This window comes from Argopecten irradians, chromosome 14, assembly GCF_041381155.1.
Source record: "Argopecten irradians isolate NY chromosome 14, Ai_NY, whole genome shotgun sequence".
NCBI classification, from domain to species: domain Eukaryota; kingdom Metazoa; phylum Mollusca; class Bivalvia; order Pectinida; family Pectinidae; genus Argopecten; species Argopecten irradians.
In genome coordinates this window covers 24,682,247-24,701,127 of record NC_091147.1, presented here as the reverse complement: position 1 = coordinate 24,701,127, position 18,881 = coordinate 24,682,247, and the positions used below count along the sequence as shown (strand labels likewise).

General features: G+C 34.4%; 1 protein-coding gene across 1 annotated transcript; it reads right to left on the bottom strand.

Annotated features, from left to right (window-relative positions):
- Window positions 1-202: 202 nt before the first annotated feature.
- Window positions 203-18,421, bottom strand: LOC138307820 (sodium-coupled monocarboxylate transporter 1-like). The gene is made up of 17 exons (XM_069248723.1): window positions 18,265-18,421; window positions 17,325-17,675; window positions 16,344-16,412; window positions 15,915-15,966; window positions 14,495-14,562; window positions 12,718-12,798; window positions 11,712-11,785; window positions 10,542-10,679; window positions 9,382-9,517; window positions 9,050-9,138; window positions 8,569-8,681; window positions 8,100-8,170; window positions 7,643-7,729; window positions 4,670-4,908; window positions 4,058-4,158; window positions 1,818-1,945; window positions 203-1,465 (listed from the first exon to the last, which is right to left on the bottom strand). The coding sequence occupies exons 2-17, from the start codon at window positions 17,664-17,666 to the stop codon at window positions 1,136-1,138; spliced, it is 2,118 nt and encodes a 705-aa protein (XP_069104824.1). The 5' UTR covers window positions 17,667-17,675; window positions 18,265-18,421; the 3' UTR covers window positions 203-1,135.
- Window positions 18,422-18,881: the final 460 nt, after the last annotated feature.

Sequence of the window (18,881 nt, the reverse complement as noted above, 5' to 3'; positions counted from 1 at the left end):
TATGTTAGGAGAAAGCTTTTATAAAAGACAAAAAAATGTCTGTTTAGGGTTACCCGACCGACCCTAATTTTTTACCCCCGACCCTAATGTTTTTCCTACTTGTCTACGGAAAAATAATTAAAAGTCGGGATTTCGATCTCAGACTTCGGTTCCGGCCATTATTTTAGAGTTAAAGACACTGAAAAAAAATCCCCCGACCTACCGACCCTATTTTTTTTGTCAATGTAACCCTAAACAGACTTTTTTGTTTGTTTGGCCTAAGTTGTAATAAATTTTGCCTGATTATTTTGTCGTGACAATAAAATCTGTTTAAACTCAATTAAAAACTAAGAATATTGACAATTGGATTGTCTTGATGCTTATAAATACTAACATTATGTCCTGGATGTATCGGACCAAACAATCCCTTTTTCATTTGACTGGCAAGAATCATTCTTCAAGTGTGTCTAAATTACTCTGAGATCTCTTGTATCATAACTTTAAAGGTGGTAGGGATGTCAAGTTTGGATAAGTAAGGATTTTTGGATTTTAGTCGATGTTTCTTCTTTAAAATTTTTTATTTCCTTTTGTACAGAAACCTCTATATGTGAAAAAAAGAATCCATATATCCAGTACTAACATGTAATATTGCGTCAGAAACCTGCTGTCAACGCACTGAAACTTTAGTCTCATGGAAATCGAGCCAAGGCCTCTATTAATTAGAACAATCATTTTTGGAGAAGAATGGAACATTTATTGATGCCTTGTAACCGTCAATTATCAAACTATGCACAATTGGTATTGGATATATATAATATATTGGATATCGGTACTATTATACTTTATTTTTGCTCCACAATGTAAATGTTGTCGCTTTTTTCTTTATTGCTTTATCAAGATAAGTATTCTCTGATTCGTATATTGGATAAAGATTATGGTTCAAAAGTTTATAGAAAAAGCTAAACCATCTCAAATACGTTCGTCCTTCATTTCTTTTAGTTTTGTATGTAACGCATCTTTATGGTAAAAAATCTTTTATAAAACTATCAATTTTGGTCTTTTTAACTTTGGATCATTCTTTCCGCTTTTGGACTTTTATTTTCTCAAGTCTTCATTAAATAAAAAGATATTAAATTGTATTAAGTCATTTAAGGTATCACTTTTCGTCTACTTTTTTCTCATCAACTTCCGATGTTAGTGCTTTATAGGCTTCTGCTTCCGGTGTTTCTGCTTCCGGTGTTTCTACTTCCGGTGTTTCTACTTCTGACATTACTGGGTCTATCTCGTTAACAGTTTTTATTTGTATATATCCATTGCAGTCAGCAGATTGTTTTAGCGTATTTTGTTCTTCATCGACTGCGCATTTGTTATCATCCGTCCCACCTCCGCTCAAGCGTGAAAGCGGATGTCCATCATATGTAACTTCAATTCCTTCTTTCTCAGTTTTCAACACAAACTCGTCAAGATTGTCGGTTTCAACATGAAACTAAAAAGAAAAAAATATTACAGACAATTAGGACTAGAATTATAATTACGAACCTACAACTCAAATATTATTTCATGATCAATATTAAGTTCGAAAGCGTTTTTATTTGTGCTTTTTTCAGTGATGATATTAGTCCGCTAAACCTGCCTATATCATTAGGCTTTTTCAGTCAAAAAAAAAAAAATAAATAAATAAATAAATAAATAATAAAAAAAAAAATAAAATAAAAAGGCCTAACAATATAGGCTAGTTTAGCGGACTACGATTGTATAAGTTTTGAAAAAAAATAGAGATCAATCAAACTGAACAACTTAAAGTATTTGTTTTTATCAGCTGCTAGATGCCATATTACCTTTTCAGCTGCATCGTAGTCAATGCCAAATCGGAGTCGTTTACGTAACGACAAGGGGAGATAACACATGATCTTATCCACAAACGATACGAGGTATAATGGGTTTGAATCCTCTGGCTTGGTTGGCCCTGTGTGTTAGAAACAAAATTAATTGTTACATAAATTGTTCTATGTATTCATATTGCTTATTATCAATGATTATGGCTATATTTGTATTTGATAAAATATTTGATAGGTTTGGCATAAGCTTATAAATACTCTTACTTCAGGGGCAGCTTCATCTTCGATATTCCAAGGGTTCCGATCACATACGATCTCTACACCCCTGGACAATTTCATAGTAAAACTGGAGGCAACAGTACAGAATATCAGTACACCGTGGTTGACTCTATAGCTTTGAAGTAGGGCGTCGCTCTTTCTATAGTCTTCAAAGATTTTTTTGCAAGGCTGTGTTTGGTTCAGGTTTGTTGTCCTGAGCTGCCTTTAGTTTTACTATGAGATAGTTCAGGGGTGTAGAGATCATAAGTGTTTGGAACCACTGGATTATCAAGGATGTGGCATCTTCAGATAGAGTTAAAGTTAATTAAACACTAAAAGGGTTTTCTGAAATATTCCTGGTATGTGCCTCATTCATTTTCGGACTGATCAGATGCCGCTTGGCGCTCTTCCTGGAGTGTAAGTACAGTGGACAAGTGATAATCCGGACGCCGATAGTCTGGAAAACTCACAATCCGGACTAAATAGTCCAGAATTCGGATTCCGAATCCGGAACTCCATTTTGGAAACGCATGTGATTTTCGTTAATAAATTCCCGCAATAATCCGGACAATTTGTTGTCCTCACCTGCCGAGAATAAAAAAACACTACCACATGACACTAGTGTATGTTGTCATAACGACGGCTGCCAGGTCATAGCCACGGGCGATTACCTGAACACCTTTCACACGGGTACATGCAGTCATATTACGGTTCATTAGTTTTCTATAGGAGATTAAACTTCGGTGAAATAACTGAGATAAATTAAGCAAATATTATGTGACCAATTTTTACAAAAATGGAATAATGACATTTGTTGTTCCTCAAAGTCAATTTGCTATAGAATAAATATAATTGATTACAAGGTAAAGGGGAGTAACTCGTACGAAGGTGTCCGGATTATCGCGAACCACATGTATTTATCAGAAAGTAATTTTCAAGATTGTCCGAAATGTTCAATCATCTTGTTATAAGGCATTGACCGATTAAAGATCATTGGCCCAAACCATTATACAAAAGACAATATATGTTTTTCGGCTCAAGATCTGTATCCAAAGACGATATCCAACGGCAGAAATTTATTACTATGTTCAAGGGATCTTACAAGATTCTCTCTAGTCCCTACGTTTCTCCGCTTCAGTCTTAAACTACATTGATGCTTAGACTATTTGTATTTCAAATTAAACATGACTGACAGAGTTTAGAAAAAAATATCTAGAAGCCGATAGTGACCCCAAATATGGACGACGATGATATTATATATATTCCGACAATTAATCTTCTGTGATTGATGACTTGATAGTTGTTGTCATGACACAATTACAACAGACTGTTAATTGTTTATCAGTAATGGTGTCCTAACTGCCACATGAACTGGCTAAGTTCATACAATTCAAATGTACAATATTTCAGTATACATTCAATAATTAGAATACAGCATTCTAATAATTTGCCAGCGGTCATGCAAAATACAGAAGTCCTTTACATACAGCGAGAACGCATTTCAAAGTCAAATAAATGATGATTCACGCTTACTGAACTTGGGTGGACTACATACATGCCATAAGACTGAAGATAGCCCCGAATATGATGACGGTCAAAATACCATGGTTACATACCTGTCATAAGACTGAAGATAGCCCCGAATATGATGACGGTCAAAATACCATGGTTACATACCTGTCATAAGACTGAAGATAGCCCCGAATATGATGGCATTCAAAATACCATGGATACATACCTGTCATAAGACTGAAGATAGCCCCGAATATGATGACGGTCAAAATACCATGGTTACATACCTGTCATAAGACTGAAGATAGCCCCGAATATGATGACGGTCAAAATACCATGGTTACATACCTGTCATAAGACTAAAGATAGCCCCGAATATGATGACGGTCAAAATACCATGGCTACATACCTGTCATAAGACTGAAGATAGCCCCGAATATGATGACGGTCAAAATACCATGGTTACATACCTGACATAAGACTGAAGATAGCCCCAAATATGATGACGGTCAGAATGCCGATCACACTAAGCCACATGTAGGATATTGTGTACAACTTGGCAATGCCTTCGCTGAAAATATGGAATTCTCGCTATGAAACAATTATGATCCTATGAATTCTGAGAAAGAAGAAGTCCGTGGTTTATCTCCTTGCAACTTGCAATGGTGGATCTGATTCTCAATCTCGCCGATGTTTACTATCAAAGCACAGGCGTCTGCATCTGGCTTCGGAAAAATAAAATATCCTACCCCTACTATATAGTAGGGGTAGGTTATGATATTTTTATCAAACCATAAGCAGACGCCTGTGATCAAAGATACCGAGCAGCACACTGTTTCCGGTAGCATCATACTGTAAACGGATATACCGGTTATCCCACACCCATAGAACTTGGATTTAAGCAGAAGCGAAAGAAAAATATAAATATATATAAAAACATTAAAAAACATATAAAAATATATATGTGTAATTACACAAGTAATGTGTAATGAGGTCGAGATATTCCTTATTACGAAACCCATGAGACGAACTTCTAATTCGTAGACGATTATCACTGTGTGAAAGCGACTTAAAGTGCTTACGCTGGTGGTATTCCGGCCTCTACACCTGAAGTAGTTACTTCGTATCCCCACGTAGCGTAAGCAGAAGATGACGTCATGTAGTTAGGTGACAGGCCAAGCGTGGCGTTGATTGGAGCTAGGCATCGGTCGATGGGAGCCGAGGGAAGCTTCTTCCATCTCCTGGAGACTCTGGTTAGAAACTGACCCGCCGCTATCCAGGCTGTCAGTCCAATAGATATCCCGGTCGACATTATCGCTCCCTAAATCATAGAAGTACAGAACATGCTAAAGTAGTAGTTATATTGCAGCAAAACAAAAATTTGCCTTAAAGGTATCCTAAATAAACCATGTAAATTTGAGTAAAATACATATTTAAGACGTGTCATACACAGGGGGCAACCTCAATGAAAATGGATATTTTTTTTGTATTTGGTGGATGGGCTGATGATTATATATGACAGTCATGTGATTTTTTTTCCAAAAATACCAGATTTGATTTTTTTTTAAATCAGGATATTTACTATAAAACAGAGAAAGGGACGACAGTCGCCATATTGGATTTTTTACCCCCACCTCGATTAAAGTTAATTTTTTCACAATAGTATACCTTTTTTCCTAGAGTCATAGTCACGCATCAGTCCTCCGATAATCCATAATTACACACATACCATGCAAAAGCATATAAACGATGTCTATATAGTCAAACGCAATATTTTAATCCAAAATTACCGGCGCTTTCTGACTTGTGACATCGAAAGCAACGTTCTAGTGAAGAGCGATTAGAGTGACTTCCCCTGCAATGTCATTCAATGGGTTTAGTCAGAGGTATTCCGATACGTTTTAATATTCAAATTTTCCGCGAAAACAAACGTATCGGAATATCTCTGATTAAACCCATTGAATTACACTGCAGGGGAAGTCACTCTAGTCGCTCTTTACTAGGACGTTGCTTTCGATGTCACAAGTCAGAAAGCGCCGGTAATTTTGGATTAAAATATTGCGTTTGACTATATAGACATCGTTTATATGCTTTTGCATGGTATGTGTGTGATTATGGATTATCGGAGGACTGATGCGTGACTATGACTCTAGGAAAAAAGGTATACTATTGTGAAAAAATTAACTTTAATCGAGGTGGGGGTAAAAAATCCAATATGGCGACTGTCGTCCCTTTCTCTGTTTTATAGTAAATATCCCGATTTTTTTAATAATTTTTCAAATCTGGTATTTTTGGAAAAAAAATCACATGACTGTCATATATACTCATCAGTCCATCCACCAAATACAAAAATGAATGACAACATTCATTTTCCTTGAGTTGGCCCCCTGTGGAGCAAATGTGTCAAATAAAATAATTATAATGGAAATTCCATCTCTCTGTATTTTGAACCGGCCGGGTCGAGTTTTGTAACGATAGTATAGAAGTGTTGAATCGTTTGGTTTGGTTTGTTTAGTTTTACGTCCTATTAACAGCCAGGGTCATGTAAGGACGTGCCAGGTTTGTTGGTGGAGGAAAGCCGGAGTACCCGGAGAAAAACCACCGACCAGCGATCAGTATCAGTAGTGTTGAACTTTAGTGACCTCCCATAATGCACTGCACAAATGTAAACAAAATGGTGGGTCAAAAACGTGGGTGAAGCGAACACAAACGAATTCTGATAGAAAACAGTGTACGTCAAGAGTCAGTTACTTGCGCGATATGGAAAGTAGGTAAATATAAATGGATCGCTGAAATGCAAGAAACGGGAGCAACTCCCCACTTTATACTTGCGTGATGTACATATGTGCAATAAGTCAGGAACCTCACTTCGCGGTGCTCTGTCTCGTTTGACTTTTGACTTATCATTCTTACGCTAAATACAAATTGTTTTATAACAATTATGGCTTAAACTGCATTTGTCAATCATCGTAAATTAGAAAATAATCTTAAAATGTGGAAAACAAATATTCCTTGTCATGTCAGCAAGTTTGTTGTTCATTATAACCTCGCTTTCGGCCAGCTTTCGTTTTGTGTTCCAAAAATAGAATATGACGGTCTATTTTTATCATTTTTGAGGTAGGTACTCCCCACTTTTCCTGTCGTTTTAGACAACCAATCACTGTAATAAAATATTAAATAAACATCTGAAAACCATATCTAAGCATACAGAACAACTTATTTAAGGTTCATGTCCCTTTAACAGAAATGCCCAATGGCGTAAGAACGCTATTCAGTTATTCATATAGAATCTTACATGTGATTTTAAAAATTGTTTTGTGTATATTACTAATGTCGTTTTATGTTCGTCACATTTTGTTATATTAACCATAGTTCATGTCTTTTTTCCACATGTACGCGCGACTTACATAACGAATGTAATTTCAAAAGATATATGTCAAAACGCATATGATACACGTATGAACGATAAAATATATCAAACCCTGAAATTTATTACATTTTTTGTTTTTATTTTTTTTTTATTTTTACAACTTTGGTGTTTGTCTACTTCTTGATTTTAAGTAGAACTCTCCGATGATGCTTTGAGATAAATTGATGATACAAATATGTCACATAATTCTCCTGATATTTCCAGTGATTTCACCCGTGTGATATTTTTGGCGTATATCACCGTGTAATATGATCTGGAGCGATTTTCATTAGCTGGAAATTCATTGTGACGTCATTCAGAGACAGTAAAATAACGTCAGGAAAATTGACGTGACGTAAGCATGGCGGAACAAAATAGCGGCTTCCACTGGATTTTCGGAATACATTTTGACGTGAATTTCTTTGTTATGTAGCTTTTGTAGTTATGTGATAAAAAGTATGTTAAATTTGTGTTCATATGAGATTTTATGAAACTCGTCTCGAAGATTTAAATTTTGCTCCCCAAGGCTCGCAAAAATAAATACTTCTTAGACTCGTTTCATAAAATGTAAGATCCTATATGTATTATATAAAATTTGTAAGATTACAAGAGGTAACATTCTGATAAATTCCTTCGATACACTTACCTTGGCATTAGCGAATGGTACGAAACATCCGAGCAGGAAAAGTCCTGACAGTGGACCAGAGAATGCAGCGAGGAGGGTACCAGTGATCTAATCAAAAGGGAGATAAACTTTTTAAATGCGTTCCTCAAGTAGTTAATTTTCATATTACAAAGACAAAAACAAACATTGAAAGAAAATCCACTAACATTGAGAAAAAAACGTTTAAGACAAAAGACAATAAAATATAATATATAACAACAAAAAAGAGTAAACTTAATTTTGAATAAAATAATTGTAACCCAGAGCTTCTCTAGAATGCTACAATATACAACTTTACATTTGAAGATGAATTCTTGCTTGAAAGGCCATTCTATTTGTGCGTAATATAAATGGAAGATAATCATGTTGACGTACCTAGTTTGTATTATATGTTTATATTGAGACCTTTGAAATTTAAAACAAGACGCCCTTGCATTACCTGAACTAAATTGCCTCCAACGTAAGAAATAAGAAAGGCTACACCTACTGCCAGACACCCAAAGAAAACCACTGTAAAACATAAGGGATTAGTATCGTATCAAATGCGCAATTTCGTTGAAAAATCTTTTTTCGCTTTGTACTATGTCAGAACTAGCGAAACATTACAGAATTCACAAAACTATCATTTTTATGTGTGAATGATAAAATCATAGGCCTGTGTGAAATAAGAAATACGAGGTCAATGTATATTTCTACATATCTTTTCTCTGAGACTTGTTTTTGGCACATTTTAGAGTTTGTAATAAACATAAGCTTTTGTCATATAAATCACGTAAGGATATTAAGCAATATCACGTCTTAACTATGACCATTGACCTACTTGCTGACTTATTATGATGGTGATATTGTACCTAGACATCGACATATAGTTAAACACAGTCTCGCTCTCACTATGACCTTTGACCTACCCGCTAACTTGGCGATGACGGTGGCCTTGAACTGTGACATCGGTTTGACGTGAGGTTTTATAATATCGGCGTAAAGAAGAGCAGACATACTACTGAGACCGGAGGACAGGGTACTGCACAAGTGAAAAGAGAAAAAAAAATATTATTATAAATATTTTCCTCCGTTTTCATTGTTATATTAGAATGTAATGAATTTTCAATGAAACACAAAAGACATATTTGTTCATTGAACTTAAAATTAATTAATTCAGACTAATGCTCTAAAATGCTTTAAAGTTCATAGACGGCGATTTTAAAGATTGGTATGATGACGTATAAAATGTTGAGAAATTGGGTATTACATTTGCATTGTTATGGTACTCATTATGATTTACTTGTACGTTAAGAAAACAAATTCTGAAATGAAACAAAAAATTGTTTGCTTTAAATTATACCAAATACAAAATTAAATATCTCGAAGAAAAAAAAGCCACACAAGCACCTGAGTGAAGCGCTGAACAGTGACGCGATAAAGAGTCCTGGCATGCCGGGAAGGGAATGAAAAATGTCCATTACCATAAAGGGGATCAGCTGTAACAAGGCAAACGATTGGTTATAGAATATGTTACAACACAAATCATTGGCTACATACTAAAACCATTTCTATTTGTAATGCAAATTTAACAAAGCTTAGACTCGCGAGATTTATGTACTATGCTAAGCAAACAAGATTGAATTTTGAAAAGTTGCACAAAGCAAAGTTATAGTCGGCATCATGTGGGGAATAAAAACCAGTAATTGATTTTTGAACAGTTCATCCTCGGGTGTACTCGCCTGATTTGGATTAGAGAGCTGCTTAGATTTGAGTGGGTCACAGCCCATAGTATGATAGTATGCGTACACAACTATCCCTTCTATTGCGGCACAGGTTAGTGTTATTGTGAACGCTGGGGCGGTAATAAACATCATCCTGTAAATGAAAACAAATGTTGTTTAGATCAAACTATGTACTGTGCAATCAAACCTGCTATAAGGACATCTCTATATAAAGGAACCTGCTTATAAAGAACATTTTGGCTATGTCTCTTTGGTGGACATGTATTTGACCGTACTTATATTTTTTTTTCAAATCTAGGTAATGTAACAGTCACAATTAAGAAAAGCATACTGCTACTATAATTACCAGAATTGACCTACTCCAATATATGAAAGACAGTCAAAGCAGTTTGACAAAAGTAGATCAAGTGTCCAAAGAACATCGTTATGTTACATATTTTGTTTATTTTAAACTGGAAAAAATGTTTCAAATGGAATATTTGCACAAGTAACTCTTACAACGTAAGTTTTCAATTGAGCACCTCATTATCTACGTGAAAGATGCTCCATCGCTGACAAATGGTATTTTTTCTCTATCAAAAACAGGAGCAGACGATTTAGTATTTTTCGTCAGTTACAAAAGTTACTTACTTTTCACCATTGCCAACAATGAAAAATTTGAGCTTCTAATTTTACTTCAAGGTAAAATTATTGAAAATAATTAATTGCATCCCGAAAAAATTCCGTTACACTATGTCCTATATGGAATGAAGTACACTGTACTGATTACGTCTGAACTAAAAGCAAAATAAATTATTTCATATTATTTTTTTGTTAATTAGGCAAATATATACACGATTAAACACCAAATATTGTTCAAACACCAAATATTGTTAAAATGATGAGTATCGTTTATGCTCTGTCGGCGGTAGAGCATCTTTAACATCTTCTTTTTTTCTCAATTTCATCAAATCTTATTTCAATAATAAACTGTAAAGGATTGGACTTCAGACAGTATTCCAGATACTGTTAAACTAAATATTAGATAAAGTTTAACAGAAAGGGCAAACATATGTATTAATGGTCATTGCAAAATACACGTAGATAAATATAACGAATGAATCAATCGATATATAATGAATAGAAATACATAATTGACAATTAACCAAACATCTCACTTTTTGGCGTCTCTAACGGTTGGAGTGGCACTTATTCTCTGGATAGTTGATTGGTTAAACATAAAACCAAACGATCGGATGAGAGTTCCTACCAAAAGATTCCAGAACGTGTGACGCACCGTCGGGTCTGGGTCAAAACTGCAAATAAAAAAAATATAATAATATATGTAATATAAAATAAAATATAGTGTCAGAGCAGTTCAAATTATTGATTTGTTTGGGATTTATTAAACTAAAAATGCCCATTAACACTTAAGGTCAGTTCAAATGATTTATGAGCCATAACGTCATATTAACAGCTAGAGTCAGTTAATAAGAACATAGCATTTTAGCAATAAGTAAGGTTAACTTAACTTATTTAAGAATTTGTAAGCAGTAATAAAGAATTCGTGAAATATAATGGAAAAACTAAATATAAATTACGTTATAAAATTTCGATCGATTCAATAATATTTCTAAAACATGTTTCAAAAACATTCATAATACTGTTACAGTAGTTGTATAAGATCATGTTATAAAATATCGCTATGTTTAATTAATATTTAAAATATCATGCTTTCCAAGAACATTAATAGTTTTGAAGTTTAAGCAGTAATATGTTTTAAATCGTGAAATCTGACGTTGTCAAAAAAAGTATCTTAATAATGATTTACGATATTACGTTTTCATAAACATTCATAGTACTGCAGTTTTAATAGTAATATGTTCTAAATCGTGAAATGTGACGTCAAAAACAAAGTACATATTATGTACGTTTATCACATAATCCGCCTGATATCCAGCGATTTCGCCCGTGTTATATTTTTGCATATGTCATTAGTGCAATATGACCTAGGGCGATTTTCATCGGCTGGATATTCATTGTGACGTCAGACAAAAACAATATACTGACGTCAGGAAAAATGACGTGACGTCAGGATTACGAGAATGGCGGGACAAAATGGCGGCCTCTGCTGCATTTATGTAATATATCTTGACTTGAAATACTTTGTTATGTAGGTATTTGTAGATATGTGATAAAAAGTATCTTAAATTTGTGTTCATTTCAAATGAGATTTTATGAAACTCGTCTCGAAGTTATAACTTCTTAGACTCGTTTCATAATATCTCATATGAAATGAACACTCATGTAAGATTCTATATATAAATCATGTTAAACTCCGAGCTTACTTGAAGAAGTTGAGTCTGCCGTTCTCACTTGCGATTCTCCAAGTCTCACTAACACCTCCGGCGTCTATGGATCCCTACATTATACAAAGAATACATACATTGTACATACAGTCTCACTTATTCAACACAAAACAAAATAGATATTAGATAAATAAATAGATAAATAACATAATATAAAACAATTTTTATGTCTGATACAAGCTTAAATAACTATATTTCGTCTATAGAGACATCCTTGATATTCCATGGTATTCCTGTCGTTATATCCACCCCTTGAATATTTCATATTAAAACTGAAGGCAGTTCATGCATATTATCACGGGTCTTTCTTTGAGAGCGGCGCCCAAGGTCAAAGCAACACACCCAACAACAGTGTTCCTTTATTCGGTTCTTTTGATGTACATTTAAGGACCAAATTAACTGCTAATTTGTTGTCAAATACAGAGCCTTCAGTCCAGGGTGCACATAACGACAGTGAAAGTAACACCCAGAGTATCGAGGAAGCTCAACAGAGATAACATGGAATATACATTAGCTATTTTCATACCTCACTTTCATTGAGAATGTTCTGTTTAAACTTGATCACATGGCATTGAATAAGTTAGATATTTCCCCGGAATTGGAAGGCGAGGGAAATAACCCCTCAAGGAAATAACCCCAGGGAAATAACCTCTAGGAAGCTCCACATGTGACCGGAAGTTGACGTCATCTGCAACGTCAACCAACAATGGCAACGCTGTTGCTGATTTTTTGCAGCCCTACGAATTTAACAAAGTTGTTGTTGGGAAATATCTTCATGAGTTTTTTTACAAGAGATTTTTTTCTTTTAATTTTGTTCTGTATGATAAAATAATTATGTCCCTATGTGTCGGGATACATCTAGAATTGTATCCCTGGAAAGGGATATTTTCTCTCGGGCTCAATGCTAGATGTATCCCTCCACAGAGGGCCATAATTGTATATTATTGCTAATGAAGATATCCCTAGTCGAGTCAATTGTACTCACCTTTATAAGTATGGCTGCCATACCGGTATACATTACCACTGCCTGAAATACGTCCGTCCAAATCACAGCCTTCAATCCTCCCTAAAATATTTAAAAACAATTGAATCCTCCCTGAAATATTAACTTTGGCTGAACTTTGGCTGAAAACTGCATCAAAAGGAAGCCTGTCTTGGCTTGTAAAGATGCCTCTTGAATGTCATGGCTCGTAGTAGATATGGTTGTCCCTTAGTGGATAACTTCTCTACTTATAGATACTTCTTCCGGTGTGACGTATATATACATTAGCATCCTAATTTGTTAACCTAATATTGATAGTTCTTCTCATATTTTTTTTTTTTTTTTTTTTTTTTTTTTTTTTTTGGATAAAATATATAGACACTATGCCTCACTTGTAGCTAAAATATATTGGTACCTTAGATGCACTTGATCGAACTTGTCCTTTCGTTACTTATATGAGAAAAAAGTAAACGAAAAAAATATTTACATAATTTCGATAAGGGGATATTGAACCGTTAATTGTCTCTTGGTCAATATTTAGCACATATGATCCTGTACATAATGTAATGATGGTTAGAATTAATTGGGATGGTCCTACCAATAATTTATTAGACAGATATTGAGTCTTTCCAATGGTTGTTTAGGGGATATTGAACCGTTAAATGTCTCTTGGTCCATATTAACCACATTTTGATCCTTTACATATTAAAATGATGGTGTGAATTTATTGGGATGGTCTTTCCAATGATTGTTTAGGCGGCTTTTGAAACTATTGGTCGTTGGCGCCGATACAACTGATTCTGGTAGTGAGTTCCATTGTGTAATGACTCTGTTACTGAACACATTTTTGCTGAAAGATGCTCCATCGCCGACAAAGAGTAAACGATCGATACTCATCATTTTAACAATAATTGGTATTTAATCGCGTGTATATATATGTCTAATTATCACAAACAATAATATAAAATAATTAACATTGCTTTTGGTGCAAGCGCATTCAGTACTTCATTCGATATAGGACGTAGTGCCAGGGATTTATTTCGTGATGCAATTAATTATTTTTACCATTTTTATCTTGAAGTAGAATTAGAAGCTCAAACTTTTTAATGGCAGTAATGGTGTAAAGTATGTAACTTTTGCAACTGAAGAAAAATACTTAATCGTCTGCTCCTATTTTTGATACAGAAAACAATACCGTTTGTCATCGGCGGAGCATCTTTAAACATTTTTTTTTTGAGATTTAAATATATATAGTTCGATTAATTACCTACTATGAAATCTATCCATTCTGTACAAAATGCTTCTGTTATATATTAAACGCAATCAGCACAAAGGATGAGTATCAATTTGGGCCATACGGAGGTTATAGCTGATAAGTGTTATTTTAGTTCGATTTATAAACTCCATGAAATCTATCCATTCTGTACAAAATGCTTCTGACGGATATTAAACGCAATCAGCGCAAAGGGTGTGTGTCAATTTGGGCCATACGGAGGCCATAAGTGATAAGTGTTATTTTTAGTTTACGGATACCTGGAGGTTAGGTAATTATAAGGCATATCATGATGATCAGTGGGCTTAAATTGGCACTCCTCCTTTCCACAATTTCACAGTAAAAACGATAAATTAGTTACGTTTTTATTGGCTACGAGTGTTACAGAAATCCAAGAAAAGGCGTCAGTACCAAATACAACACGCCTCTCTTCATTTCAGTAGGAGACACAAATAAAACCTACCTAAAGAATATTGAAGCATATCAGCTAACAATAAAGTTACTTACAATTGAAGTATAAATGACAGCTGCCGCTGCAATGACCGTAATCGATACCCACTGTGGAAACCCTGTCACTGTAAGTATAAACGAGTGGCTGTTTTATGAGTATGATCTGGGTGTATTTTATTTGATTTCTTAGGTTTTTTTCTTCATTTTTACTCATTTTTTTTTTAATTTTATTTACAATGTATTTATTTATCTATTTAAGTACATATTCTACATACTTTAAAAAAATATCATTATATACTAGTAATTATTAATTTATTAAATCTTCTTCGGTATATTTATTAAGATACATTCGATGATTGTTTAGTGTAATCTTTGATGGTATTACGTGATATATTCCAGGTAGCAAGATATTGGGTGAGTTCACCATGCATCGGACACCCACCATGGGTCGGATAGTTTTGCTTGTACATATACTTTAAACATATACTGAAATGTTTGTCTGTGTCGTTTTTTTGCTATCCTCATACACCATCAATACAACTCAGAAAACATTCGGAACTCATTCACCTACATATTGTTGTATGGGAAGGCAGTATACCGTTCCAACAAGTGGCATGGACACGCAAATTCTGTGAGGGGTGTCCGATGCATGCTGAACTCACCCTAACCCACAATGATTGGTTTGATCTGGTTTGCTAGGTTCAACGTCTTACAACCAGGGTCATGTAAGAACAGCCTCCCCTGCGTACAATGTGTTCCAGTGTGTTAATGTCTGTATGTTTTGGGAGGCTGCGATCTGCTTAAAAATCTTAATAAATAAATATTAATAGCTAATAAATAAATAGTATTTGTTTTATTTCGATATACATTTGATTACGAATTGATGTATAGTTAAACAGCATTAGTATTGGTTTATGTCTAGTGAATTACATATGAACTGTTGCTGCAATAAATGAATGTGGTGTCATAATGAAGTGTCATACTGTACAGGTATATGGACATGATTTAGTGATATTAGGATTCACTTCTAAGCATATACTGTTCACTGTATTAAATAATCGCACATGAATTAATTATGTTCTATTCATTATGCGAGTTATATACTCTACTTATGTCATGGTAGAATTGTATTTTATTATGATATATACGGTGATAACATCACCTTTCCTCCATCGATGTATCACATGTATCTATCACGAGTTGAAATCGCCATGAAATACTGTAAAGCCGGTTATGTACGCGGGTAAAAATTTTCGCAATTTTAAGTTAAAACGAGAAATTTGAACTTTAGCGGTGTTAATTTTTCGCGATCTGGTTCACAGGGTATGTATGGACTATTTCTCAATATTTCGCGGACTCTATCTCATATCTATGAACCGCGAAGTCTGAATAATATTATCGCCGCGAAAATAACCTGTTATACAGTAGCAGGAAAACGTGAAATTTGGTCACCTTGAAAATCAGTTGGTTTACTTACCTGCTTCCAGAGCCACCCCTGGTCCAAAGAGCACGATTCCTATATAACACGTCTGAAAATGAAAAACAATGAGACGTAGGCATGATTTATAAATTGAACATGTATATGTTACATTGCAAAAAAGTCATAATTGTACATAAACATTGTATTTATGTTTTTAAAGCAAAGACATAAAACATGTAAAAGGGTTGATAATAACGTGTTTTGATAGTTGCAATGCTTAATTATTTTCCATCAAAAACAAAATATTCGTGGAAATACCTCATCATATAAATTCAGGTTCAGTTTAGACGAACAATGGTGTTGAAATAAGGTAAGTGAATCAACTAATTCATTGTCATGTCCAATCCAGTCATGTCAATAGAAATTAAATATGTACCTGTACTAGATTGTGATTATTTTTCTACATCATCATTTTTTAATACTCACATATGAAAACATTCCAAGTATTGTACCTGTCAGCCTAACTGCTCTGGACTTGAAGCGAAGTTCCAGATACTAATAAAAACAAATTATAAGCATTAACTACATATAACATAAATAGCCAATATTATAAAATATAAAATGTTTAATGAGATACTATTTCTTAGTAAAAGACATGTATAAATTAAACAGTCAAACATGTCGTAGCGATCAACTGAACACTGTATAACAACGCTTTCAGTCGTTCTTGTTCATGAGGGTTTTTCTGTCCCCCTGACCGAGACACGTTATAGTCTATATAAGTAGTAGTTTTTACTCCTGCTTAGCGCTCAGCATTAAGGGAGTGAAACGACTGGTTCAATCGTTGTCAGTATAATGTGACCGGATGGGGTGTACTGTCCGTCCGGTTTCTCTAACACTGGTGGTATGCTCTTTAGTGATAAGAGACAAAACACGCATATGCCACAGTCTCCCAAAACATTCAAACACGCAACACACGTGCATGCATGAAAAGTCATCCTTAAATTGCCAAAGCAGTAAAATCATGGTTAGTATTTGCTTCTCGTCGATACTATTACTCGGCTTTCATGTTTTTTCTAAACGTTCTTTACTAACCAGCCCTGTGTTTACGAATATGTTGACCATTGTGTTTTTCTTTTCGGCTGAAAAAGTGAAGACTTTCTCCTATTTGATCTAAGAACCGAAACCCTTCCCTTTGACTAGTAGATCCTTTTCTCGATGTGCTTTATCACTTGTTGGACCAGCAAAATAACACTTACTAAAATACTACAATGATATTATAGACTGTTTAAAAAAATGATATATTTCCATATTCTTTCGATTCATATCAGTGAAAAAAATCTTACGAGTAATGATTTTACCTTTCATCTAACCCATGGGTATTACCACGTGAAATTACATCTGCTATATGCCTATCTAAATACTTAACGCTACTGTCATTGCAGTATTTCCAAAACGAAAACGTACCTCATACGCGCTGGTGATTTTAAGTGGGTGAATGAGGGGAACAAGAACGTGGATTGCTAAGCAACTGGCCAAGAGGAAGCCAATAAGTTGCAAGACATACTGGATACCATATTCGTATACTTCCGCTGGGACACCCAACATCATGATGGAAGACTCGAATGAGACCATCAACGAAATGGCCACCGGGAGGACTTTCATTCGTCGATTTCCGACCAGGAATTCAGACGTTGTTTTCTGACGACCCCCTGCGAAGGCATAGTATAGGCCGATGCCAAGTGACACGACAATGGTCGTACCAAACACAGCATAGTCCCAGACTACGAAGGAGTGAGAGGACACCATGGCTGCTGGCTGTTAAATCAGAAAACAATAAAGGTAATTTTTATTATAGTGATATTGCTGGTGAGTTCTTCAGTCCTAGTCCGTAAAACCTGCCTGTCTACTTCATAATGATATAATACCTGATTATTTTCGCGTTGTAATAAATTTTGCGAATTTGAATGGATCTGCGAAATTAGCAAAATTAAAACCCCTGCAAATATTAGCTACTATACATGTATACAGTAATAATTTATTCGAATACATATTGAAAAGCAGCCAAAACGCAATTTTATGTATTTGAGAGTTTAACAAATCCTCATATAAAATATATACAGTACTTAAATTCAATAAGAACATATTTAGTGTATTTTAGGAGACAAATTCATACGTGCACCTTATACGAAGAAGCGCTGTAGTCCCTGGTGAGTAAGTATAACTATTTTATATAAGATTACTCGTTGTATATTATAGTAATTTGTAAATTATATATAACAATGACATTTTTCTATAATTTAGTCTCTGTTGTAAAAAAATAATATATATTGTTCAAATCATATTAAATTATAAAGGAGCTTAATTACAAGAAATTAAAAGGAAATTGAAAGAAAATATCACTTACCTGCTGGAAGGAAGTGGGCAGATGAGTGGTAAAAAGAAAGGAAAACGCTACTGGTACCCTAGACTCATCTTGTAGTAGACGAGTGACGAACGACGAGTGATGTCGTGTAACGTCATCTAATCGATCAGGTTTGATGCAGAAGCATGGATAATTAAATGTATGTCAAACTTACATATTAAATATGCCTGTGTTCATGAATTGATTGTGTTCCGATTTGTAACCTTTGTCGCTAATCTGTTACCAGAATGAATATGCAGAAATTATATAAATTTTATTAAGGGTAGTTTGATCTCAGAAATAGTGGGTCTTCATATCGGAATTAAAGATAATAATTTTGTGTAGGAGCAAATTCCATTGCTGATATGCAGACAAATGATATTGTTTATTTTAACATTTCCGGAAAAAATAGCATCGTATGTAGCTTTATCTTTTTTTTTTTTCTTTGTTCGTGAGCTCAAATATATATTTAAAATATTATGATAGTAAACAAGATTTTACAGTATCTTTTTTAGACGAAAGATAGTGACATACATTTGGCGTGCAATGTCGTTGTTGTAGTTATAATAAACTTTTACAACCAGGGTTCATATCCTGAATTTCTTATAATTTTTTCATCA

What these genes read in the sequence shown, in the direction of transcription:
- LOC138307820 (XM_069248723.1), bottom strand. Translation starts at nt 17,666, where the DNA reads ATGGTGTCCTCTCACTCCTTCGTAGTCTGGGACTATGCTGTGTTTGGT. An exon ending in AAATCACCAGCGCGTATGAG is followed by an intron (nt 16,413 to 17,324) that starts GTACGTTTTCGT and finishes TGTTTTTATTAG; the next exon opens with TATCTGGAACTTCGCTTCAA. An exon ending in TTGGAGGCAATTTAGTTCAG is followed by an intron (nt 7,730 to 8,099) that starts GTAATGCAAGGG and finishes CCTTTTGATTAG; the next exon opens with ATCACTGGTACCCTCCTCGC.